We start from the raw sequence: 26,626 nt of genomic DNA, 5'->3' as shown, positions 1-26,626 counted from the left end.
CATGATCCACGGACGCTGTGCAAACCGCACTGCGCTTCCGGTTAAAAAATTCACGATCCTCCGTGGCTTGTGCACCTCTCGCTTTCGCGGCCTCTCTCACACACACGCGCATACGTTTCTGCAGCGTGTTTGTTCGCCAGCGCGTGGGCGTTCGTGCTCCAACGCGTACATTCCCATCCATAAGTCACCGGACACTTAATGAAATTAGAATGTGGACCGTTCTACTCTACGAAACGACCTATATCGTGAAATCAGAGCTTCGTACGAATAATAAACGAATAAAAACTCTATTCCGTATTAGTTATTCCGCACGAACGGTGATGTTTTTATTTTATAGCATTTGAAAAAATTCATGTCACGATGACAATCGATCATAGTCAAACGAAACTCTGAATTTTGATTTATAAATTGCGACGAAGTTAGAAAAATAAATATTACGAGAAATTTATAGACAATCGAGTTTCCAATTTTACAGGAACAAAATTTTAACGCATCTCCCAGTTCTGAACTTGCCCATGCACGTTTCACGCAGAAATGAAACGTGCTTCTAAAACCGTTGTTACGGGTTCCGGGGTGCGTCAATAATATCGTAGCTCTAAATTGAGTTTACCTTTCAGAAGACTCGGTGCAATTTCGCCTTATAGTTCCGGGCACTTAGCGTCGTTTAAATTTAATTTCGCCGTGCACTCGAAACGAGAGAAATTGCACGTAAAACGGTTGAACGCGAGTCGCGCGGGACGTTCTCTGTTTCTTTATACTCTTCGCGCTACGGGCAGCCGATATTGTGTAACTTTCACGGACGAGAAGTGGAAGTCGGGACAAATTCCCCGGGAAGTGCCTCCAAATACAAATGTTTTTCACGGTGGAACTTGAAACATCCTTCGGGGGAGTTCTAAAACGTCCCTTTTATTGCGGTTCTCTTACGATTCTTTTCCAAACGTCCCGCTGCCGGGGAATACTCCGCGACTCCCGTTGAATATTCTCGCCACGAACTGCTTGACTTACACCGTTTGTGAACTCCTTCCATCCCCCTGCGAATCGTCGCCTAACGTCTTTATGCAAATTTGATTCCGCCAAAACTCTAACGTTTATTCGTCGATGAACTCTCTGGTGGCGATAGAGGAGACGAATTAATTGCGAATTGGGGTTCGAAGATTACTTTATATCAGTTCTTGGAAACCGAAATGTGTAAAGAGAATTCTTAGATTCTCCAGATATTTATATCTCTTGAAATTTTTGGCAGGGAATGAACGAGTGTGTTGAACAAAATTTTTATCGAATATTGTAACATAAATGTACTCGAAGGTTCCAGAATTTATTTTGACACGCGTAAATATGTAATCTTTTAGTTAAATGTACATTTGGATACCTCTCCGTCGCCCAGAGTTCATTATTTTATCAGAAATAATAATTCCAGTAGTACGTATCGATAACGAAACCGACACTTGGCTGACCAATGTTTACCTGTTCTACTTGAATTCGTAGAAACTCGTTGATTTCACATCGAGAGACATTTATACATCCTTCGTACATTACTATTACACTAGATAATAAACGCCCATTAAAATTTAGCAACGAATATCGAATTTTCAATTTCTGTCGAATGCAAGAATTTTTGTTCTTTTTGAAAGGCTGCCACGAAAAAACTAATCGACGAATGCATGTGAAATTTTTACATAGCACAGTTCAAGGTTGCCCGTCGACTACAACAAAAGTTTCACGTTTATGTTTTGGTTGCTCAGGTATTAGATAAACCAGATCCCCGGTACACGGTTTTCGATAGAACCGTTTCACAGGGATTCCTTTTACCGCGTTTTACCTCTACCCGCGCGGTTTAAGGAGCCAATCTTTTTCTCAGGCGCTCCCTATGGAAACGGGGAGCTGATAAGGGGGCCCCCCGACAGCCTTCATTTTTTTCACGGGCGCAAACGAGCAGATAAGCCCCCGGAAAGCTGGTCTCCGGAGCAGCACTCTGGCCGAATACGGCCCCGGTAAACGACTGTGTTCTTTGTCAATCCGCGCGTGACGGATATTACGGTAGGTGTTTTCGTCTCTGGCGGTCGTTCGGAGATATTGCCCTCATCCCCAGGCCCCGTGCTGGTCCTTAGGGTCCCGTACGGATAATTTATGGGGTCGTCGGTGACGGGGGAACGAGAGACAGGCTCGCGTCACGCGAAAACTCGAGTTACGAGCGCACGATAAAAGCACGATCTAATTGGACGAGCGATAAATTCGGCGAGTGGCTGCGCCTCTTGAACCTTCGAGTGGCTGGGCGACGATATATCGATGTCGGTTCCACTTTTCGACCTACCGTGCGCGAATTACCTGCTACTTCATCGAAATTTCCAGGAGAAAAATACAAGCAAACCGAATCACACCCGGGATTACGGCGTTCTGAAAATTTTTTGGGCACGTTGTTCAAACAGATTCGAATTCTGCTTGATTATTTCGCAATTGTAAAGTGCATTCGACAAATTTTATAGGATAGTTTATATTATTTAGCTCTAGTTTTGTGGATATCAGGCACGATCTGTATTTGAAGTACACTGTGCTCGTTAAAATAAAACGTGGTTTTATTAATCTATTGTGTATTAGTTTCTTATGGTTTGCTTAATATATTATAAAATTCTTAAGCTATAACCATAGGAATTTAATACTAGCAAATTAATTGGTTCCAGCAGACATTGCAAACGCACGGTATTTTTGGAAAAATCTCGAGCAGAATTGTAACCCGAGGTAGAATGTAATTGAGGTCGAAAAACGAAAAACTCGGCTGCCTCGTTCTCGCGATTCGAATCTCATATTTTCGGACTAAAGCACGGTCTTTGTCCCATTCCGTAGAATCGCCTTGTGAAATAAAAGATGTTCTCTGCCTCCGACCAAATAGGATCTTCTGTTCGATGTATTCGGTTCCCAGTTAAATTAGCGTGTGCCACGACGATCAATAAATCACGTGAATGCACGATTCAACATATCGGAACGAACATTGACAGACCTAGATTCGGTCATTGTCAGTTACGTGTCGCGTCGTGTTCGATGCAAAACAGGAATTAAAAGCAACAACAAAATTTCCAATATCCATTCGCGTGCTCTCATCAAAAAAATATAAAATACCTCGAGTGGTATGATTTTGTCTGTCCTTCCCTAATTTGAAAATCCAGTTCACAGAAATATTAAACAGGAAGATAAAGAAACGTTCCTGGAGCATATATCGCTCGTCACGGGGATTAACGAGAGTGACGTTTTAATTAATCCACCCCGGGGAAAAAAACCTCTGTTTCTGTATGCCCGCGATCCCCTTCGTATTCAAATCTCTGCCCTCGTTAATTGATTCTCGCGAGCTAGGAGAACCGGGGACTTGACGATCCCATTTATCATCCAACGATAGCCGATTTCTCCTAGCAAATTTTTTCTTTCTCGATTGGGACGATAATTAATCGATAACAGGTCCAAGAACTTGTTAACCCTCTTCTCCTTCCTCCGGAAACGACGACACAGTCGCTACATTAGCTGGCCTGTCCGAAGGAACAGACTCGGGGACGAAAAAGTTTCCCCAGACCGTCGTGACACCGAAAGGGGTGCGTTCGAGGACCGATAACGCGCGCCGGATGTCGCTAACCACTTCGCGTGAACTATTGTTCGCCTAACTATCGCGCAGAGACACCAGAACGGCGAGTTTCCAGCGAAAAGAGGCTCGGAGTTTCGGTATCGCGCGCGACGCTGCTTCGACGTCGAAACTCCGACGACCCCGGGGGCCGTGCACGACGCTGGACCTTCATTGTTGTTCCCGTGTATGGTAAATTAGGTCAACAGATACGTCTAGCAAGCCTGGAACTACGCGTCGAATTTATTTGTGCAGTAGTCCCTTGCTGGTTGACCAAACTTTTCCCTCGACAGCAGACGCCGAGTAATTACCGCCACTTTTTTTTGGTTTAACGTTATTTTTTAGTTACCTTGTGTTTCAAAACGTAGATTACAACGTAATAATGGTGTATTTATTAGCAGTATTTACAGATTATATTCGAATGTTAATTTAAAAATGTTTATCGTTGTATTGGAATTTAATATATTAACGTGTACGTTTATGTTCACGTGCTTTCATAATGACATTCGAATAATAATGTTCTAATAGTTATATAATTCGGCTAGTAATATTTGAAATTTATTCGTAACATTAAAATATGCATAAAACATTCCGGTGTTAAATAACGTAGTTCCAATGGCCGTTCGCAATTGCACGGTATATTGTCCGGATAGATGTGTCCAGTATAGCAGGTGATGTCGATTTGGGGTAACATTTTTCACGTTAGTCGAATACCACCGGGAATTAGGGTCGTGAGCGGTGAGAAACTGTCGGAGATGGGAAGTTGATCAAGCGTTCGCTTTTTCCCATGGTTAAAATTGACGAAGTATTTTCCAATACGCGGACAATTTACAAAATTTATCCTTCCACGGGTTTTTTTCCTTTCGGAACCTGCCGGTGAAATTGATCGAGAGTTTTCCCAGGACGCGATCAAATTTATTTTCGAGGTAACAAACTTAAATTTGACGGTTTACAAAGAGGTTACGTCGTACGTCAGAAATTGGAAATAAAATTTTTGAAAACGATTGCAGACAGTCGGTTGCCACGAGCATACTTCTATGTTTATACCTCGGTTCCCGACAGGTCGACAGGTAATTTGGATGATCGTTCCCCGAAAGTGCTTTCGTTCAAGATTATCGAATATTGGATTCCAATCCCGATTCGCTTTCCGCGTCTTTATTTCTCGATGAATCAGATATTGAAATGGAATGAAACGATGAAACCGAGACCGCGGGACCGAATGGACTTTTCGACCGATAAAATTCCACGGGACTTTATTCCACCAACATTCCTCCTACATTATTACGAACCCCGCAACTCCGATGCAATTACTCCGCGATTCATTAACTTGGGCATTCGTTTCTATCTTTGGAACCTATCAAATTATTGCGGAATCGACAACGCGAAACAAAGTTTCAGCGACTCTTGTCGATTCTCTTTCCTTCCCTACTAGAGGAAAACTAGGCTAATAGGTGGAAATTTAACCGTGCAAAATTTTATATGTTTTTAAGGGGTAAGACCACTGTAAAAACCTGAAATAAATCGTTTTTTTGGATGGAAAAGTAAGAGGATAATAATATTCAAGAATGTTATTAACCATGTCGTTAAGTGTTAAAAAAAATATTTAATCGAAAATAGTGCAAAATGACGACGCTGGAGTCAGTGTAACTGATGCAAATTTGTATCTGGAAAAAACAAAAAATTTTCTCTTAATCTACATAAGTATAGCTAAGTTAATTTGAACATTATTTATTGACAAATGATTGTCCCATTTTTTGTACAAAATTGAACTTTCTACTTCAAGTGCTCGCCAATCACACAAAAATTAGTGTTTCAAAAATCCCCTACGTATTTCTCTAGCTCTACCCATGTAGATTAAGAGAAAATTTTTTGTTTTTTTCCAAATATAAATTTGCTAGCTACACTGCATGCCGCAGAGCGTCTCAAATTAAAAAAAAAAACGCCTCACGTGAATGGCTTCAGCGTCGTCATTTTACACTGTTTCTGAGTAAATATATATTTTTTTTAACACTTAACGACATGGTTAATAACGTTCTTGAATATTATTATCCTCTTTTCCATCCATCCAAAAAAAAAAGTCGCATGAAAACGCTTTATTTCAGGTTTTTAGAGTGGTCTTACCCCTTGATCGAAGAAAAATAAAAATTAACGCTAGTTCGACAGTAATTTTCCAGAACGATCGCGATGCTTCGAACAAAGGATTTCGATATTTTGTTTCAGGTATTGGCTGGATCGCGGCGACTTCAAGATGACCCTTCGGTACATGAACCTTCTGAAGGGGGCGTCGAGATCCATCGCGAGCGATTGGATGAACGAGACAAGGATCCTTTTAGAGACCCAGCAGGCCGTAGACACGCTGTTAGCGTACGCTGGCGCGATCGGTCTCGTGTTCCTCGGTGCTGGAGACTCGAAGGTCAGTCGAAACAATTAGAAAGAGAAGAACAAAACTGTTCCGACGGTCTGCGAACGTTCATCGTGCCTGTATCAGTGAAGGAGGCGACACGCGATGCGTCTCCAGGCGAATTCTATTATCGCCAGGTTAGGCTTCCATTGAACGTTGTCGCTCAGTATTGTAATTCTGTGTTCAGCGGGGTACACGCTTTTAGGTGAATTTGTTACTTCGAAGCGAGAGGCGAATCGTAATTTTGTCGGTAGTTGGAGGATGTAAGCGCGTCATCGGTGAAAGGTAGTCGAAACTGTATTTTTTTGGATCATTTATAACGACTGAGATAAATTGCGAAATATAGACAAATATAAATTGACCATGCGTTTTCTATGAATCTTTGTTCTCGATCGATGCGCTTTACGTCGCTTTTCTTTCTTTTTTCTTTTTTTTTCAACCCGATTTATACATCTTCTTCCGCTTTTACAGAGTTTCCACGAACCGCTCGCTAATTGACGCTCCCTTTTGTTTATTTGCTTCGCGACTGGTAACGGGAAAACGGCCACGCGATGCTTTTACCGATTATTTTTATTTCCGCTTCAGCGTTTCGAACACAAACACTTCGAAAATTTATATTTATTCTGCCCGTCCGTGCGGTGAACCCAGTTGTACACACAGGGCGCGTGCTGTCCAGATCCTGGCGTCCGAAAAGGTCGCAAATTTAATCTCTTAATTATAATTTTACCGTTCTATGTATATTATTTTAATACCAGTATCACTGTAATTCGTTCTGAAGAAGTTTCTCGAACGAAGATAGTCACGAACAAACCACGAATAAAAATCCTTCCATCATCGATTGATATTCCTTTCGGAATTAACCCTCTGTTGCGTAACGCGCTCGATTGGAAATTCGATAAAGATTCTTTATTATCGCAGGAAAAAGATTGGTACAACGGAGGGTTAACGGTAAATGTGATCGAATCAACCCTCGATTTTTCATTTTTCCGAAGCTTGGCAAAGAAAGACGAAGGAGGAGGAGTGAAAAAAAGTGGCACAAAAAAGTCGAGAACGCTCCGTCACGTTCCTCTCGTTGTTGTTCGAACTGTTTCAGTCGGAGCAGAAGTAAAGCTCGCCCCGAAAACACTGTCCATCGAGATCACGGAAGGCAACGCACTCGAAAAGCACGAGAGGGGTCGCGGAACAGACACACAGACCAGAACCACATCCACGAACACACCGCCAGGGCTCGCAGCGTGGCGCAACCATGAACGAAAGAAATATGGAAACAGCCCTTGCACAATGGACAATATTTTCTCCCGGCTGACAAAGATAAAAGAGAGGAAAAAAGCAACGGCATCGGGAAGAAGAACGACCGAAGTTCGACCTTTCTTTGCCCAGTCGATTTCGATCCTCGATACTCCGCGGTACGCGTTTCCACGTGAACTTGGGAGAGCCAAGTCGGGTTCAGATAACAGATGGAAACGTTGTTGCGAAAAATGCAGACCGCGACGCGATTCGCATGAAATTTCTAAAGGGGTTGGATCTTGGAGGCAAAACGCGTCGAAAGCGTGGGATGACATTTTTTCCACGGAGCCTTTGTTTCCGAGAAAAACGAGTCCGAAGATCGTTTGGCGCTCTGACACGGCTGGCAGAGGGTTCTCAATAGGAGCGATTGTTGCTTTTCGAGTTTAGTAATCGTCGAATCGTGTTTGCCAAAAGCCGACTCTGTAGATATTTCGTGCATCGAGAACTTTTATCGTTACTATAAAAATCTCCTTCGTCGATGCATGCTAAATGTTTAAATTTTAATTGTTAAATCATAATTTTTTTCTGCCTCGATGAGGAGATCGTCGCTTGATGAAGTCGATATTAGCATTCAAGTACCCACAATGTGTTCGATTACTTTAATAATTATGACACCTCGTAGTAGCTTGAATTGAGAACCACTGGTGCCCTGTCGAGTTCACGGTACCCAACATTCGCAACGTTTATTTTCTCGAAACAAGAGACCCGTGTCAGGGAAATATATACTCCACAATTTCGACTTGTTTCAGGTCGAAGAATGTGCATACGGGGTGTGTCGTTTAATTCTAGCGAACGTTGACTATAAACAGATAATTTAAGTAAACGTCGAAGAGCTTTGCTGAAAAGTTTTCCCTCGGTACCAGCGATCGTTTCGACGATAATTTCGCGGGGTTGCTTTTGGGACACCCGGTGTAGGGATAAAACGAAAAGCAGTTACGTACGGTATTCTCTCGTTCGCGTAGCTTCGTGAAACGGCATACTCTCTGCTCGTTTTGTTCTCCTTCGCGGCCAGATTTTCCAGCCTAATCCTCTTAGCCCAGCCCGGCGCAAAAAACGAATCCTGAGTTCAGCGTTTACTCTCCACCGCGATTAGAAATATCGCGGCCCGCAGCTCATAACGTGTTTCGAATTTCGGCGAGCTCTGTTTTTCCTATTGTCCAAAGAAACACACGCGTTTTACTCGAAATATTGCACTCCGGCGCGTTTTCGTCGCGATACAGATATATCGCGTTCAAAATGCGCCAGCGTTCAAAGAGAAACGCTGTAGATACAGGGTGGAAAAGAAATATTTGAAATTCGTTAACAAATTATCAAGCTCATATATTTTTCCAATATTCCTATGGATTGCATTCAATATAAAAGCAATTAACTCAAAAGGAACCACTTTTCTCCAACGAACAGTTCTCTCGCAATAGCTTGTTAAAGTTTCCAAACTCTACGGCGCTGCGTGTATGCGCCACTGGTGGGCGTGACTTCTCGTAGTGGGGGGCGCACGCCACGCCCCGGAAGCAACTATGCGTAGCCTCATTGGGCGAAACTTTCACAAGCTATTGCTGGAAAACGGTTCGTTTGCGGAAGACCGTTTCTTCTGCAATTTTTATCGCCTTCTCGAGTAGAATTCGTAGGAACAAAAAAATATACGATCTTAATTTTTCGCTGTTAGTTTCGAACGTTTTACGGGGAACGTCGACGATCGAAAGGCGAATTCGTCGCTGTTCCCGGTGCATTTGTCTCGCGACGAACGTAACAGTGGAAAACCTGAAATCCACGAAGCTCCGGCGAGCGTTTCAGCGTCTGGCTTCGAGCTAATTCATGCCGCTTTGCGTTTTTCAAAGTTAATCCGGTTCGCGGGCACCGTCACCTGGGACCCACGCGTGACCTCGTTTCAAACACGGAGTGCAAGACACTTTTGAAAAAGTTCGTCAGCTTAGCGGAATCCTAACGAACAACCTTCCTGCTCCCAGCGACGTCGCTGGATGCCAACCGTTTACGAACACCGAGGATACGATTTGGTAAAAGTATCGTCTCCGTTTGTCGCGGAGATCTCGCCGGGGACAGCGACAGCGACAAGAAATTCGACGAACGTTACGCGAAAGCAATTTCGTACCCTTGGTCGCGACCGTGCCTCCGCCTATGGTTCCGGTTTCTTTTTCTATTTAAAGTCTGTTCTACGAAGCGAGCTGTCGTTGCTTTTGGATGAACGTGGCGTCGGGAGAGAAACGACGATCGACTCGTTTCCAAAGTCTGACCGTTTGTGGTCCGCTAGCAAATGATAGAGAAATTAAGAAATAAAACGTTTCATCGATGCCGTCTGAACGGAGGTGCAAGTTATTTCCTACCGAGATGGCGAGGACCTCGAGTCCGGAGTTTACGGTGTTAAACCAATTTTTTCCCCCCTCGAATTTATCCAACTCGAACGTTAGAAATAATTTTTAACCTTTGTTTGGTAGAAATGTATGGATAAATATCTCTGCGAATGAGAGGGTTGAATAAATTTGAAAAAATATTAGCTCTGGCTCGAAGTCTTCTACAGTCTATTTCAGTTGAGCTGTGTCTGCGACGGGGGCATATTAGAAGGGGCAATAAATATATGTACAAGTTAATATTTATAAATGTATCGTTTCGCAGTTATTAATGTGCTTTTTTAATGGGGGACAATAGATAGAATTATCGAGGTAACGGAAGTAAATGTTTAAGGAACAGAATAACGCAACAAGGAGTGGCCAGGCCTACAGTAAGTATGAGTTTCAAGAAGTCTAATTAAATCTAACAGTCATTTTTCCCCAGAATCAATTTTTCTTTCTCCCATGCACTACATTTTGCGGTTGTTTATTATAAATGGATTTTCCTAAGCTTTTCACTCATTTACACTTGTCTGACTAACTGTGGGTGCATTCCACTTGCCTTGAACATTGGTACTGTAGAGAGAAAGAAAAACAAGTCCAACGTTGAAATAAAAATTTTGTACCATTAATAACGAGTCTTTAGATTGTATAGATTAGTTATAATTTACTATATTACATAATAATATAATAATTGTTTCTCCAACAATGGGTATCCTTGTCTTGGACTAACCACTTACACTTGTTTGACTAATCGTTGATGTGTTCCACTTGCTTTGAACTCTGATGCTATAGGGAGAAAGAAAAACTAGTTTCACGTTGAAATACAAATATTGTACCATTAATAACGAGTCTGTAGATAGTATAGAGTAGTTATAATTCATTATATTACATAATAATATAATAATTGTTTCTCTAACAATGGGTATCTGGCTTGAACTAACCATTTACACTCGTCTGACTAATCATTGATACGTTTCACTTGATTTTCAAATAGCCACCCATAAATACGATACAATGAGTATCTACAGGTTACTATAGACAATGTTTAATAATTCTACTCGCTTGCAGACCTCACATTTCTGAAATATCTAATTTAATTAATAATTTATTTCAAGATTGATTTTTTATTAGATAGAACTATAGTGTATTCACAATATCGTTTATATTTGTAAAATCCCTAATTAAAACTGTACATAATGAAGATCTATGACAGTGCCTACTGTTGACAAGTTACGACATTGATATTTTTCAGGCCTTGGACGTCTTCCTAGTCGTCCAGTGTTGCGTTAACGAGAGTCGTTGCAGAAAATGACTCGCATTGTTAATCCCTTTTTCTTTCAGTCTGTCTAGGCGCAAGCTCGAGTGCTTGTTTACCCGCATGCCGTAGAGAGTAGCCCCGGTATGCAAAGAAAGAAATTGAAAAGAAAATGTTGGCGACGTTCCCGCGTGTCCTCCACTTAGCGCTGAAGCGGAATACCTTTGGGCCTAGGAGTTTAGATGCTGAAGAAGTGTCTTCGACGAGAGCTTTTGTTTTCAGTGACACGGTAACTGGTAAGGAACACGAAATATTTTTTTCCCCAGTATGAACGATCAACAATTTATTTCACCATACTCGATACAAGTAAATATATTTAATAAATTTAAGAGAACACATATTAAAATAGTAAGTAAACGAACATGATAATTATCAAGCAATTGCAATATTAGTTTTTACATAGTTTTTACAATTTCGTCGTCCCTTCCTCGTGAACTCAGTTTCATCTTTGCCCAAATAAAAAATCTGAAACCCTCGGGAACAGGACTCCTTGGAAAGCGGCGATAATGTAACAAAGCAATTTAACGCCATCGAGTAGGCACTCGTTGAACTTCTTCAATAGGATTTCTTCCCTCGATCTTGAAATCTGCAACATCGTTTCGGGAGGGGGAAGAAGTTTCGATCATCGTACCAGAAGTACCATTAACGTCCCTTCGATTCCTCGAGATTCTTTTCTTTTTTTTTATTTCTTTTCAGGCGACAAACGACGCCCCGCTGGCGTTAGATCACAATCGATGATCGTTTGTGGATCGTTCGGGGACGCCCGGGGTCCTCGATTGCCGCTCATTAACGACGTTAATGGTACTCCGCAGGAAATAATGCGATTTCCGTGCAGCGAAAGCTTGCACGCGGTCCGCGACGAACACTCTTATTACCGTCGCGCGGATAATAAATCGTTCGGTCGGACCCGTAAATATATTTTGGAATGTTATTCGCAATTTAGGGTAACAAAGTATCCTAGAAACTATTAACAGTATATAATTTTTTGACGTCATCGAATATAATAATAGGAGCGAATTGAGGTAAACTTGTTTGCACAATGTTCGTGGCCCGATAATAAAAATTGTTTACGAATCGGTATAGAGTTTTTTCATAGTAATATTAGTGACGTTTTTAGTATACTATATTAAAGACAAATATGTGTACAGTGTGGCGTGTGAAAATGTGAAAAGAGTGGCGAAGCTCGTTTGTAATCTAAACTTTGTTGAACTTCTGGAAAAAATGGGGCATAAAAGACGAATTTGATGTGTTTTGGTTGTTTGTTTACACGAAAGAATAATGGAGAACGAGAGGATACGAGCGGGTGAAGGATTGAAATAGTCAGGTGGAATGAAGGTAAATGAAGATTAATTTCATAACGCATGCAAATTGCATTTTTGTTTGGTCTGTGTCTTGATTTGTGGTCGGGAGATTCTATCTTTTTAATAATATTTTCCACGCAAGCTAACGGGACTTTAAATCGTGAATTTTAAAAAAATCGGTGGGAGGAAACACGGAGTTGCATATTTAGGAAATTATTCTGAGATCAGATAATTATATTACACAATTATTTCTCCTACGCAGTTTACGAACATAAAAAGAGAAATATATCATTTTACCTTTAGCTTTGTAATATTTTCTTTTAGTAACCACATTCTAATAAATTCCCGCGTTTTTTTATATTTTATTTTCACTATATACTATATTAATTATATATTTTTATTTAGATTCTGATTTTTAAAATGGCCTCCTTGAAAGTTGAAAACGTTTCATCTAGTCGAATAAGAAATAAACTTTACTTGAATTATCGAGAAGAATAATTACCTTTCAGTCGTCTCGAGTATCTTTCACATACCAAAAATTAATTTACTTTTCCCCAAAAAAGCCACCATAATATGGCCATAAAATTCAATATGGTGAACGAACGAAGATGAAACAGAACGAACAAGTGGTAGAAGTTAACGATGACGTATCAGGGCGTAAAGAGACAGTAGTGTTGCGATTTTTCGAATAAATCGAAAGGAGCTTGGCCCTGGCCCGCGAGAACCAGATAAAGCAAGTTAATCAAGCGTGATGCGAGCAACAAAGAAAACGAGGTCGCGGCGATTCCCAAGCAGAGATAAGCTCGCACCGAAAATTCGCCCAGGGACAGCGCAATTTTTCATGGCCACTCAAGGAGAAGACTGCTGCTCGGTTTTATGCATCAATAAAACAAACGCCCAGCAGAGATCCAGCCTGGACCCGATTAGATAACAGGGACAGAGACAATCGCGATCTGGCTCGGACGCGACTTCAACTTTGTTGTAACATTTACGCGAATATCTTGCAACGACAGCGCCGTGTCTAAAGTTATTCTCTGGACACGATTGTTCCATTCAGAAATGAACGAATAATTCACCGCTCGAAATTGTCTGCTATTTCATAACGAATTAACTCTTGTTTCGACCACGATGAATCACTTGGAATCTGAAAACATTTTTTAGATATTAGAAAAATTAAATAACACAGCGTTAATATGGTACTAAATTATTTTTCGTTATTCTATAATAATTTAATTAATATTCACAATTGTTGAAACTGTGGAACGTTTTGAAGAAAAATTTTCCCTTTGCTCGAGCATAAAAACAAAAAATCTATCAAAGGCAAAAATTATTATAATAGTCCCAGCTATAGACATTCTATAAAGGAAAGTTTCCTCCAAAATCGAAGTCAATCGGACTATTAAAGTCTCAGATATTTATCGAATCGAACGAACAGTTCCAATTTTTTGACACGGAAAAACTACCCCCTTGAGCAGAGAATTAACAAGTTCTCTATCTTCCGAATAATCGTATCTGTCTTTGCAATATGGTTCCCAGATTCGAAAGGGATACTCGACCAGTTTATCCAGTCGATAAAATTCGAGCACGAAGCTCGTGCGCCATTTCGACGTGAAAAACGATCGTCGAAACGATCTAATCTAACGTCATATTCGACAACGGGAATGTTTGAAGGGAGGTGGGGCCGACCGCGGTGATTTAAAATCAATTTGGCAGCCACGTGTTTACGGTAATGGCTGCGCTTGTAACGACCGAGTTCAATGCGGATTTAACCGGCGCACCGCTACCAATCGCTTCAATCTCGCGCGAAAAGCCACTTCTACGTCGGAACAATTCCATTGACGTTTATAACCGCCACCCCTTTGGTCCCGATAATGGTCACTGGATCAAGGGGGGGGGGGAGGGTTTCCAGTTCGGTTCGATACGCATTAACGACACATCGACGTTAATCAACGTGGATCGCGTGTCGTGACGGTCTCATCTTTCGAGTTCTGTTCCGCGACGTCCATTGTCGGATTTCGAGTTTCGACCACTGTTCAAATTGCTGTCCTACAGTGAATATTCGAAGGGTTTATTAAAAAATTAATAAACAAATTAAACAGTTTCATTTTAAACCTCCAATTCACGCAGAATAGTGACTACTAAAAGTGTGTTGGATACGTTTGTTAGAAGTTTTGCAATTAAAGGAAACGTGAAAGTGGTCCAATTTAATTAGCCATCTTTTAAAAGCCTATCCAGACGGATAATAGGAGGAAGGTTTGTGCGATGGCGGCGTGACGGACAAATCAAAATAATAGCCCAGTAATCTCGACTCGAGGCGAATTCCAACCGACGGATACACTGTCGGAGGATAATTATTGGACGACAGGTTCCGAAATGGACCTTCTGGAATTTCTGGTTCGCAACCAGAAAGGGGCCATTCCGCGCGATGCATTCCAGGGTGAACGTACTTCCAGCATGAGTTCTTCGAGGACCGCGGTGCTGGGATTTTAGCGATCCGGTTATGCTCTTGGAATTAATTGACTATGAAACATGGCGTACAGATGCACCGTCAAAATTTTTTTCTCTGCGTTAATATTCGCATAGAAGGGGTGAAAACTATCCCTCGATCGGCTGCAGCGGCGCCATCAAATTTTTATTTGTTTTTTTAGATGTTCAGCTATCGAATTAGTCACTTTTCTAACACCATGAAACTTCTTTTGTACGATTCTCAGAATAGTTCGTAGAATGTATATTTACGCTAATAAAAAAAAAATACAAGTTCCACTTCCTTCGATTATTTTCTCAAATTGCATAGTCGCTAAATCAAGCATGAGGGATGAATACAATCTTAAAATTAAATTAGAAATTCCTGCGGCGATCCCCCAAATTGTAAATAGTGAAATTCCTCGGAAATGACGTCACAATTTCAGGGATCCGCTTCGCTTTAAGAGAATCAAAGGGAAAGGGAAATCCAAGGTAAGCAAACAAGACTGATTCTAGTCGATATCGTGTAGTTTTATTTTTGTTAAATCACGTACAAAAATCTGTAAAAAAAAACTTGAAAATTTATTCCAAGTTTCGATCGAAGCTCAACAAAAAAGAAAAAATACAATTGAAAGTAAATAAAGAGAAAAGAGGCTGCCGTGCGTGGATTTTAGGGGCGTCTTCGTCTTCTGAAATCGAGATTCTTGCGAGTGACCGCGAAAAGGCGCGCAATTTCGACACGCCATTAGCATATTTATTGCACGTCGGTTCTGATCCCTCGGTGGAATCGTCGTTGACCCGTGACGAAAAGCGGCTGGCTAAAAGGAGACAATGATGGGATTATCGCCCCCGCGACGTCCGACCTGCCAGGAAACGATTGAAGGCGCAGGGGAGGGGGGTTGCTTTTCCGTTCTAATTTCGTAGCGACGCTAATGAAATTATTCTTGGCACCGCGGGTGTACGGGCCGCTTCGAGCCAAAGGAAGAGCCCGAAAGGCTGTTCGGGAGAATGGTTCTCTCCGATACGAAAATTCGATTGTTCTTCCGACGGTTTTCGCGAACGACGTGCACCGAAAATAGACACCCCTTACATTGTTTGGAATTGTTTCTGACTCGGCCCACTCACGTTTTTAAAAATAACAATCTTTAGACAATTAAAAGAGATGATAAATTCGTGGAACTTGCAACCTGGATCAGTCTAAATTTTAAACATTAGTTCAATGATGGTTATCTTCAGTGATTAGTGATCGATAGATTATAGTTTCTTTCATTTTCTGCGAGTGTATAGTGAATTAAACAAGTCTCAGGATAATTCTTCGTTCTCTCGGACTCGATTTTCCGTCATTAAACGAGGCATTATTCTAGGCACTATTGTAGCTCTTCGAAAAGTCGTTTCAGTATCTGAGATTGAAAGTCCCATTGCGTTTGAAGGGTTGAGAAACGGAAAGTTGCAGTATTAGAAGACCCTAGCGCAGTTCTCGAATCGTTCCCCTCAAGGAACGATCAGAGAAACCTGGTTCGAATACGAGAACAGACGGGAAAAGAAGAAAGTTCGTTGTTAAGTGATTAAAATTCCAGGAGAATCCGCGCGGCTTGGAGGAGGAGCCCCGTTGGGAGCGTCGTCTCCGACGGGCTTCGGGATCGGGGGATGAAAGGAGCTATAATCCCCGTTGTTCCGGGCCGGAAATTCTTTGCGGCGAAAGCAAGCGTGTCTGATCGCTTTACCAATTAATCTTTGTTAAGTCCTCGCTGTTGGGAATATGTGCGTGACGCCAGGGGAATTTTGACTGCTAAGTACTTCCTCAAGGAACTCTTGTTGCAACCATATCTCTATAAATTGATCATTCTTATCATTCTAAATAAATATATCGAAGGACACCTTTTGAAATTTTTAGTTGAAATTATTTTTTGATAATAAAATTCGAAATCTGCGGGTTTGTGATCTCCTTATAAATTCTACTATTTTTGTACAGTTCAGATATTTGTTATTCTTCAGGTTCTGACGGGAAGTAATAAATTTGTTGTACAATAGACGTTTCGAGAAGATATTTTTGGGGAGTCTGTTTACTTTTGTACCTTTTTGTTTGAATTTCTGTATATACCAGCAATTCGACTATGCCCAGTGGATCAGAATTCTTCGAAGATGGTTGTTAATTGTTGACGACACTTATTAAAGAATCGGTACGCTCTGTGAGATCGTTCGTGACAACAGAGCGTACAAATTCTAAAATAAATAACGTAACACTGCCTGGTCCCACGATGAGTCTTGCTCCAAACTCGTTAATTCCTGAATAAAACAGACTGAATTTCTTTAAAAAACGCTACTAAATTAACAAAATACACGTGTGATAGCAGTGTAGGGCAAAATGTAGTCCATAAACTCATTATGGCGTTCGCTTGGATGCACGAAAAAAAAAAAATGCAAAGAAGTGTCGAACAAAATTCGTTTCGCGTGGACACGATCAATCAGCGTCGCGACGCACGGCGCCCGTACGCGACGGTGATTCGGTCGCTGGTAAAAAACGCAATTTAACGTCGATCGTAAATAATCGTCGCGGCGTGCGTCGAGAGCGTATCGATGGTGAATCGCTAATCGACGAATTCGCCAATTTCGACCGCGACGATCGTTGCCACGATTATACAGCAAATGTCCGCATAATTAGGTGAGATTCGACGATCATTTATGCGATACAATTTGAATACGCTGCGCCGACGATGGATAGATAATTGAAATTTAGCCAATGAATGGAATAATAGGAGCCCCATTGACGATACGTTGTTAAAAAAAAAAAAAGTGAATAATACACTTGTTGCTTTTAGCTATCCAATTTTCGAAACTGGTATTTTTCTTCAAATTATTTCTCGATTGTTTCTTTTATTACGAACGAGCTTTTCACAATTTTTTCGCTCGACGATCGACGAAGGTGCGAAAATATGCAAATGCTCTCGATCCTCTCGTTTTCCCTCGCAACGGCGGTGTTGAAATCGTGCTGCACGATGGGAAAGCTGAAATTCGTAAATTCACGATCTCCGCAGAAGCACGTAAAGAAACAACGAGGGGGGCCACGCCCTCTAATGGGCCTGGTCCGACTAAAAACGAGGCGAAATAAAAAATAAAGATAAAAAATGCACACGTTTCTGGTCCACCCGAAAAATTTTTTACCATCGTCCCCTGACTCGTTCGAATCCTGTGCGGAACATTTATGAGGGGGATTCCAATTTAGGCGTTTTTGGAATATTTTATTCTCTTGATGTTCGTGGCTGTTGGAAGACGTGATCCTAAATAGTGAAAAATTTAACAATTTTTTGCAGTGTCATTTAAAAGAGAACTGTATTCCTCGTTCCTTTTTTGGTCATCAGAATATTAAAAAGAATAGAATAAAATTATCCTTGGTTTATAATCACTGGTGTATCAACCTGTGATCGTATTGCAATTTATATTAATTGTATCGTTTCAACTTAAATTATACTTACAGTACTGTTTTTTAAATTCAACCTTATATTTTCATAGTCACGTTAAAAAAAAAAAATTTTAATCGGCAGACTCTCTGATTTTTAACTCGTAGAATATTGGAATTTTGTTGACAATTACTTGAAACAGAAATAACCACGAGCACGAATACGTAATAATTTTTGTTCGACAGAATTTCTGTTATTAATTCGTAAAAATCGCGTGGAAAATTACCCCTCAGCTTCACTCGTCGATGAAAAATGCAATAAAAAATAATAAATGAAATAATAAATTTCCATGATCCCACGTTGTTTATGACCAAACTGTTATTGTTGTATAGTCATCGTAGTCTGAAATATTTCTGTATATTTTCCGGCTCGCCACGATACCAACAGTTCGCATTTTACGGTCTTTATTATTGCGTCTGTGTGTGTCTAATATAAATGTACAACTCGTCATACATATATGATTCTGCTTACGTGACTAAATAATATAATGTAGTATAATATAATATATTATAATATAATATAGTATAATATATATGTATATATATATTTTTTTATTTCGCTCGGTCCTCTCGGCTTAAATAATCGTCAATTAATCCTAAAATTATTTAATGCGTGTCTTAACTGTTTTTTTCCTCGTTTTCTTATTTTCGGTGCGATCCTGCCATGATACAATACAATTTATATATAACGTCATTTATATATATTTATATATATATATATCTCTTTTCTTGTTTCAACTGCACTCTTTCTCGCTCACACGTTCACACACTTATGCATTCTCTCTCTCTTTTTCACTGTCAGATCCACAAAACAATCTCGTCCCCGAAAATCGTGATTCCCGTAATTTAATCACCGCATATTAATTATAATTTTAGTTCAATCAAATCCAGATATATTATCTTGGTACATCGCCATATTAAATTTATTTTCTAAACGCTGTATTGCACGAATTTTAAACAATTAATGCCAGAATTTATAGGATCATTATACGTCCCTCGAAAACATACACAGAAATATTGTAAAATTCAACGAAGGGTCAGAAATTTTCTTTCCCCTAAGGTCTTACGTAAATTAACGAAAAGCTGCCTTTAAATATATTTGAAAATTATTGTTTGACAGCTTCTATCGTGTATTTTTGCATCGAAATTTTCTTTTCTTCAAAGTCTTGTTACATAAATTAATATTAATGACCGTCATCCGAATTATTTGGAAATTGTTACACAAGCTTTTGCACCGTGTATTTTCGTATTTTGTGTTACGCGACTCCTTGTCGAAGTTCTGCCCGATTTTTCCTTTCGGTATTTCCCTCCTCCGTCGCCCAGTCAGTATTGCTCAGCATCATTCACTCGAGCCATTCATTCGCTTTCATTCAGCCGAAGTGCAGTCGCCCACTCGTTCTCGCGTCAGCATTCACTCTCTCTCTCTTTCTCTCTTTTTTTTCGTTCTAACGAGTGTTAAGGGTAACGAGTTTACGAAGAATCGGAGAGCCGAGCCCGGTAAAATATGTCTCGATCGCGATCGAGGACAGCCCGTGGATCCCCGGCGTCGATCGAGGCGACAAATTGAAAAATTTTTACGTTTATCATGCTTCTTCGTAGCGGGGGAAATTTCGAATCGCGTAACAGCGAAAGTAAGAAATCTTGGACGAGATTCGATGCTCGATCATTCGCGCCAGCGTTTCCCAACCACCTCGTAATTCATAATTATCTGTTCGACATCCTGTTTTGGGGCATAAATCGATTTTAATCCAATTAATCCCTGAATAATTACAGTTTGATGGTTGCGTTATTCCGACGGATAATCGATTAATTATACGCAACAAGAAAAGTTATGAAACAATTTAGATGGTTCGAGAAATCTATAATTCTCGTCTCAAACTATATTTAAATTGCCCAATCACATAGTATTTTCAAAAATCAAAATATGTTCCAAATACTTCGAATGGTAACGAATCTAGAAAATTATAAAAGGTTATTATTAACATAGTCGAAGTTTGGGGAAACGATGATCTACGAAATGATCGATGGGTTCTCTCGAAAGCGAAGCCGCGCAGACACATGCAGAAAAATCGTTTAACGAAAGCTCGCGTCTATTTTGCGAATCATTCATGTTATATATGTAATATATATATATGTATACAATATATATATATATACAATAAATATATATATATATCTGTGTCACTCTTGCTCTCCGTCGCTTCCATAGTTTGTCTCGCTGGTGGAGGACGCTGTTCGAGATCCGGTGCGGGAATAAAGAAAAGGCATTATCGTTTAGACTTTGAACCTTTAATACCTATCGAAATAGTGCTCGAAGCGAATGTAAAACGTACGCTGATTAAAACGACAGCTAGTCTCTCCCTTATTCGGCACGCATAAATTTCGATTTTGTCGTCCGTCATCGGGACGAACAATGATTCGTGTCAGCTCGCGGCCGGAAGCTTAATAGGAGGTTGGAACGATGTCGGATTCATTATCGAGCGTGTGTGTCTCTCGTTAATATAATAAAACCTTACGTGCTAAGGAAATCGCCTAGAATTATCTTGTGGAGCGTTCGTAACTCGTTTAAGGTATCGTCCAAAAAAAGTGTTTCGGTGTCGACACCAATGATCCTCTGATTTTTCATTCATGTGTGTCTCTCTGTGTGTATGTGTGCGTGTAAGGGAATGTATATATTTTTTTTTTACATAGTTTCGACGCGGAACGATTCGAGGCAGAAGCAACTCCTAAGCGCCGATCCAGCTTCGTAATGTTTCTTTTTTGTTTCGTCGATATTTTATTTTTCCGATTCGTGGCTGCGATCGAGGGTCAAGATCGTCGATTCCTCGGTCGAGGTTCGAGCCACGGTCGTCGAAGATCGATGTGGGTGGGACTGAAGTCGAGTCCACGCGTCCCTGTTTCTCACTTTGCGTTATAAAAATACATGGATAAAGTGTAAGCTTGACGAACCGATCTGGGATAACCGCGACTGGAACCATGAAGGTTCGAATAAATACGAGTCGATTCTTTTGTCGTCGAAAGCGCCTGGTTGATCGTTGCAATAAATAAATTTTTAACGCGGCGTGAAAAATCAAACGGATCGACTGTTATCTGACGTTTAGCGTACCGCGACGACTTATTACTATTCGATTCAGCTGGGGGAGATAGCAATGATGATTTAGTATCGTTGTTTCGCGTTGTGTTTCGTTCTATCGTGAACGTTTGCGTCTGCTGGGAAGTCATTGCGCGTTAGGAAAAGCGTGGCGGAATTTTCATTGCAGGATGCGTTATGTGACGAAATTTTCAATTTCTGTGTGCTATTAGAAAATTAAGGAAATAGACCTTCACCATAGAATATTTTCTTAATTTCTCAGGGAAGCGTGTTTTTCCACGGATGACGATTTATGACGGAATGATAACGAAATGATGACGATTCAGTGATAAGTAGACATCTCAGAATGTATTTCCAGCGCAGATATATCGTCACGTGACGGAATTTCATCTACAACTGCCGTCACCGTCCCGTCACTGAATATTCTCGTCAAAAATCAAGGAAATTGTTCTTCGATGGACCTCCACCGCCGAATATTTTATCAATAAAATATGCTTTTTCATACATGACGGTGTATGACGCGACGATGACGGCGAAGTGATGATGATTCAGTGGTAACCAGGCGCCTCAGAATGGAATTTCCATTGCATTTAGTGCCACATATCTGAACTTCCATCTTAGATGTATCGTCACATGACGGACTATACTTACAAGTGTCGTCATCGTCTCGTCACAGAATGTTCTCGTCAAAAATCAAGGCAGTTGTCCTTCGTTGGACCTCCACCACCGAATACGTTCTCAGTTTCTTAATGAAACATGTTTTTCTACGCATGACGGTGCAGTACGCAACGATGATAGCGAAATGACGATGATTCAGAGTTGACCAGGCGTGTCGCGACGAAGACCCGATCGGCAATCCGAGGTTTTGGCGATTCGGAGAACGCGGACGTCTGCCTCGAAGCGTTCCTCCAATAATAACAACGATGTTTAATTAGTTGACGTCCGAGACGGGAAACAGATTAAGTTTATTATTACCGCTAGATTCGCGCTAACTTTAGATAAATCATCTTCGCCTAATCTCAAGAACAGGTATATAATCGCTAGAACTCTGTCGCTACCTTCTTCCCAGTGAATAGGTAGATTATTATCCCCTACTTGTGATCGTTTGGCTTACGGGCTAGAATGAATTGTTTTCTCGCTACTCTTTAGGAATCTTGCGAATCGATCGACCGATCGGTTCGGATGCTGGTCAGCCTGAAAAGGGAACTTGCGCCTGTTTCGCTCCGTGGTTGAAAAATCATCGATCCACCTTCTTCGAAACGTCGTTTCGAAGCTGCAAAAGCAAACGAATCGCGACGAATAGCAAGGAAAACAACACGAAGCAACGATCTTTACGCTCCTATGACGATCTTCTTCCGATGATAATTGACTCCGCGTATAATTTTCTACCCAGTCGCGATAATTGACTGAAAACTGTGCTCGAAACGAAGTACAACGCTAATCGCGACACCGATCTCTGGCGTCGTAAGAAAAATATTCAATCGATTCGTGACGAGTTTTGCAGATTTTTCGGAAGCAGCGCGTAGTCCCCTCAAGCCAACCGGTAGCTCGCGTTTCTCATACATACTCTTTCTCTCTTTCGTTTTCTCTCTGTGTATCTCAGTTACGAGTATAAGGCTACTTCAAGCGGTTACAATATGTAATAATCGACAACTCTCCACTCGTTCGCCGCCTATTCGTCGTTACACCGCTACTTGTATGTATATCGTGGTGATGCTTTTTTTTCCCAGTAGTTACAATAGTAATGGTAATAGTAATAGTAATAGTAGTAGTAATAATAATAGTAGTAATAGTAGTAATAGTAGCAATATAGTAATAATAATAACGTTATTATTATTATTATCCTCGCTGTTCCACTTTTTTTTTTTTATAACTGTTATCTGTATGTGGGTTACATATCCGCGCGGTTCCTTTGTTCGCACTCTGTTTTCTGTTTTCGTTTCTGATTTTTTTTTTTTTGTTCTCGATACCGTTCTATTATTTTTTTTTTTTTTAATTTTCCCTTCTCCGTTTTTTCACCCCTCGTTCTAAACGATCCTCATCTTCTTGTCCCATTACCGTTGAACGAATTCTTACGATCTAAAAAAGACGTCGATGCACGACCACGAACGAGGCATCGGGAACCCGTCCTGCGCGTTCGCCACGCCTGTTATCGCGATTCGTTTGGAACGATTGTGGCCCGATTGTTTCCACGTCGGCGTTCTTGCTCCCCAGGACCCTGAATCGACGGTTGTCGCGTCGCTCTGTTCGACGTAGACGTCGACTTCGACTTCGATCTACGCGACGCGCGCTTGGTTTCCCTTTAAAAGCGCGACGGCTGCTCGGATTGGTCGACTCGAATTTTGACAACCGATTGAAACTCGCTGAATAGACGCGATATTGGAACGTAGGTCGCGGATGTGGAGTCACAGGGAGTGAGTGTCAACTTTCCTTTGGAACAATGCAGCTGAGACGATCGAAATAAAAACAGAACGTGCCGTAGAAATTGTAACTTGGAAATCTATACTGAAATTAACGTTTTCGTTTAGTAGTGGGACTGATACTATTATTCGAAATTATGTGATAAATATTATTAACGATTTGGGGTTGGATTTTCAGTTCTGTGCAAATATGTCTTTCAAATTTGAAATTTAACTGGTAATTTGTTGTCGAAGCATGGTAAATTACAAATGTACAGTGTAAAATATATACCGTAGCCCTCATTAGTGATACATGAATGTATAATACTCATTCTCGCGGGGAAAAATATTATACATATAGGTCTGTTTCTTCTCATTTCTGCTTTTGAAACCGATATAAATAATTCTTGGAAACTACTGTAACATTGTTAAATTCCCTACAGGGCACCCTAAATATTACACACTATAAAACCATTGTGATGCAATAATAAACTGACAAATCGGAACTTTAATATAAAGTATCAGTCCCATCGCTACAGGCAACGCGATTATTTTTTCTGCGAAGAGCAAATAAGGATTCCTAGTCGAAGGACACGAACATCGTCAACGACGAAACGCAATAAAGACGAATACATTTGAGACGAAAACGCGAAGAAACGAACGTTTCAAAGGCGGAGAACGTTCGAACTCGGACGTAACTCATAAACGCTGGCGAATTTTATTCGTCTGGCACGTGACTCGAGAACGTATCCATCCATAGAGCTATCCTTTTCTTCTCGTTTGTACGGCGTTGTATCGGAGCCACGTCGAGAAACATCGAAAGGGAGGGGATCACGGAGAGTTCTCAAATAAATTGAATTCGAGAACCGAGAGTCATCGTCGAGTGGATGGCCGACCGACAGAAATTCGAAGAGAGCTCCAATCCTGTCCAATATGGCCGACCCGGGGTTGACGGAAAGGGTCCCGTGAGAAATTATTCGCTCGATAACCGACACGGATATTAACCCTTTTACGCTCAGCCGAACGATATTTCGACCAGGTGCTGGCTAGAAAACTCGCGCGGCCGATCTATCATGGTCGACTACTTCCGATGTCCTAACTCTCGCGTGAATTTTCCTCTATTTTCGTCGAAGAAGGAACCAATCCTTTATTTAGAATTTATTTCATTCGTTACTTACGCGTCTGGAAACAAACTGCTACTGGAATTGAACGATTGGAGGTTGATGAAAGTTGCAAATAAAATTTCTTCGTCCTTGAAACTCTGGAACGATTTTTGGTTTAGAAAATGAAAAGAATAGTCGATTATTTTCTCTACGCGCGCTCCAGTCGAATAAAATTCTCCGCCAGTCACGATAAATAAGAAAGATGAAAAGACACAAGAAAATTAGAAGACCAGAAATTAAAACAAACCTTCAAGAACAGCTTACATTATTTCTTCGGCGCCAAAACAGTAGACAATTGAGAGAAACTATTACCAAAGTAATAATAAACTTGCAAAGAAATTCGCCATTGTTTACTGCTGAACTACCGAAGTTCTCGTAAAGACGAGGCTTATTCTCGGAAGAGTTGGCACTCGATTGGAGGTCAGGTTTTGGTCCAGGGTGCTCGAAGACGTCGGAATAAAAAAAAGAATAAAAAAAAAGGAAGACGAAAGATAAGGGTTAGAAATCACGAGGCGCGACTCGCACGAAGAATGAAAAGTTTCCGTTTGGCGAACTTCGAGCTCGTCCGTTCGGGAACGCGGATAAAAGTTGACCAACCGAATCGAACGCGCTTGTGGGAGGTGATTTTTTAGAGAATCCCGCGTATGTTCAGCGATCGACGAGCGACAGCTATCGACATGTCAGCGTCCAGTCAGCAAGACGGCCAGGGCGATCAGGCTCGAACGTCGTCAGCGTGCGTTGCAACGTTCTCCGACCTTGTTCTAGCGTTAGATGGATCCCGGTGCTTCCGTTCGCGGGTTCTTCGTCGCTTCTAGCGACGTATTAGCCACGAAGGGTCCGTCCGACGATGAGGACCGTCATCGAGGCGGCCAGGATCACCGCGACGCTGCTGGCCGACAACGAAGGTCCTGAGTTGCAACCCTCCTGCTGGCAGCAATACGTCCTCGTGCTCCAGGCCTCTGGAACAGTCAACGGAACCACCATTATTCCTGGTCGTTCGCTAAAATGAGGAGCGATATCTGTGCTTTCTTTCGTCACGATAGAATCATCGAACGCGTTCAGAGTCCCTCGAATCTGATACATTGTTACATACTCGCTGGAAATTCCTAGTGAACATAAAAGTATCCACATCAAATATCGAGTGACCCACGTATAGTATTCATGGCCCATGCCAAGCATAGGCTGGCCTACACCAATTACCGAGTGGCCCATACCAAGCATCAAATGACCCGGTTCATGTATTTGACAACCCACGCCAAGTATGGAGTGACCCATGGCAATCAACGAATGACCCACTCCAAGTATTTGATGACCCACATCAAGTATCAAGTGGAACACACTCAAGTATGGAGCGGCTCACGTCAAGCATTGAGTGACCCACGCCAAGTATCTAGTGACCCATGATAAGTATTTGATGACCCACGGTAAGTTTAGAAACTCGCGAAATTATTCAGAACGTATCCAGAATCTTCCAACATTTTTTAATACAAATAAAAATGTATCGTGTTCGAACAATAATTTTTCTTTTTATACTCGAAAAGATAAGTTACTCGAGTCAATGGTGAGTCAACAATGGAGACGATAAACTCGTCCAAACTGCAATTTAATTGCACATAATGAGTAAAATAATTTTTATGGAATTTCAAGCAGAGATTTATGGTACACGTTTATAATAAATACGGAACGTCAACGATCCAGCGAAGGATTGTTTTTAAAAGTTACCCAGCGAGTGTCACAGTGATTATTTTTCAAAGCTTTAAATGCGACGCGTTGGAAGCCGGAAGTTGCTCGATTCGAATG

General features: G+C 41.1%; 2 protein-coding genes across 5 annotated transcripts in view; one reads left to right on the top strand and one right to left on the bottom strand.

Annotated features, from left to right (window-relative positions):
• Mitofilin (inner membrane mitochondrial protein mitofilin) overlaps positions 1-9,923 on the top strand; it is a 52,498-nt gene extending 42,575 nt beyond the window's left edge. For 3 of the 4 annotated variants that reach the window (XM_076774674.1, XM_076774675.1, XM_076774672.1), the window contains one exon: positions 5,825-6,366. In XM_076774674.1, coding sequence (XP_076630789.1) covers positions 5,825-6,035 — 211 coding nt within the window. In that variant the 3' untranslated portion in view covers positions 6,036-6,366. Of the gene's footprint in view, positions 1-5,824; positions 6,367-7,098 lie in introns of those variants that run through there. The other variant, XM_076774673.1, reaches the window with a different exon arrangement.
• Positions 9,924-20,923: 11,000 nt separating this feature from the next.
• LOC143346373 (uncharacterized) overlaps positions 20,924-26,626 on the bottom strand; it is a 107,745-nt gene continuing 102,042 nt past the window's right edge. The window contains exon 4 of the mRNA XM_076774419.1: positions 20,924-25,785. Within this exon, the coding sequence (XP_076630534.1) occupies positions 25,649-25,785 (137 nt within the window). The 3' untranslated portion in view covers positions 20,924-25,648. The remainder of the gene's footprint in view (positions 25,786-26,626) is intronic.

The sequence above is a fragment of the Colletes latitarsis genome, chromosome 10 (genome assembly GCF_051014445.1).
Source record: "Colletes latitarsis isolate SP2378_abdomen chromosome 10, iyColLati1, whole genome shotgun sequence".
Lineage (NCBI taxonomy): Eukaryota > Metazoa > Arthropoda > Insecta > Hymenoptera > Colletidae > Colletes > Colletes latitarsis.
Note: the sequence above shows the minus strand (reverse complement) of the source record. Positions and strands in the feature narration are given on the sequence as shown.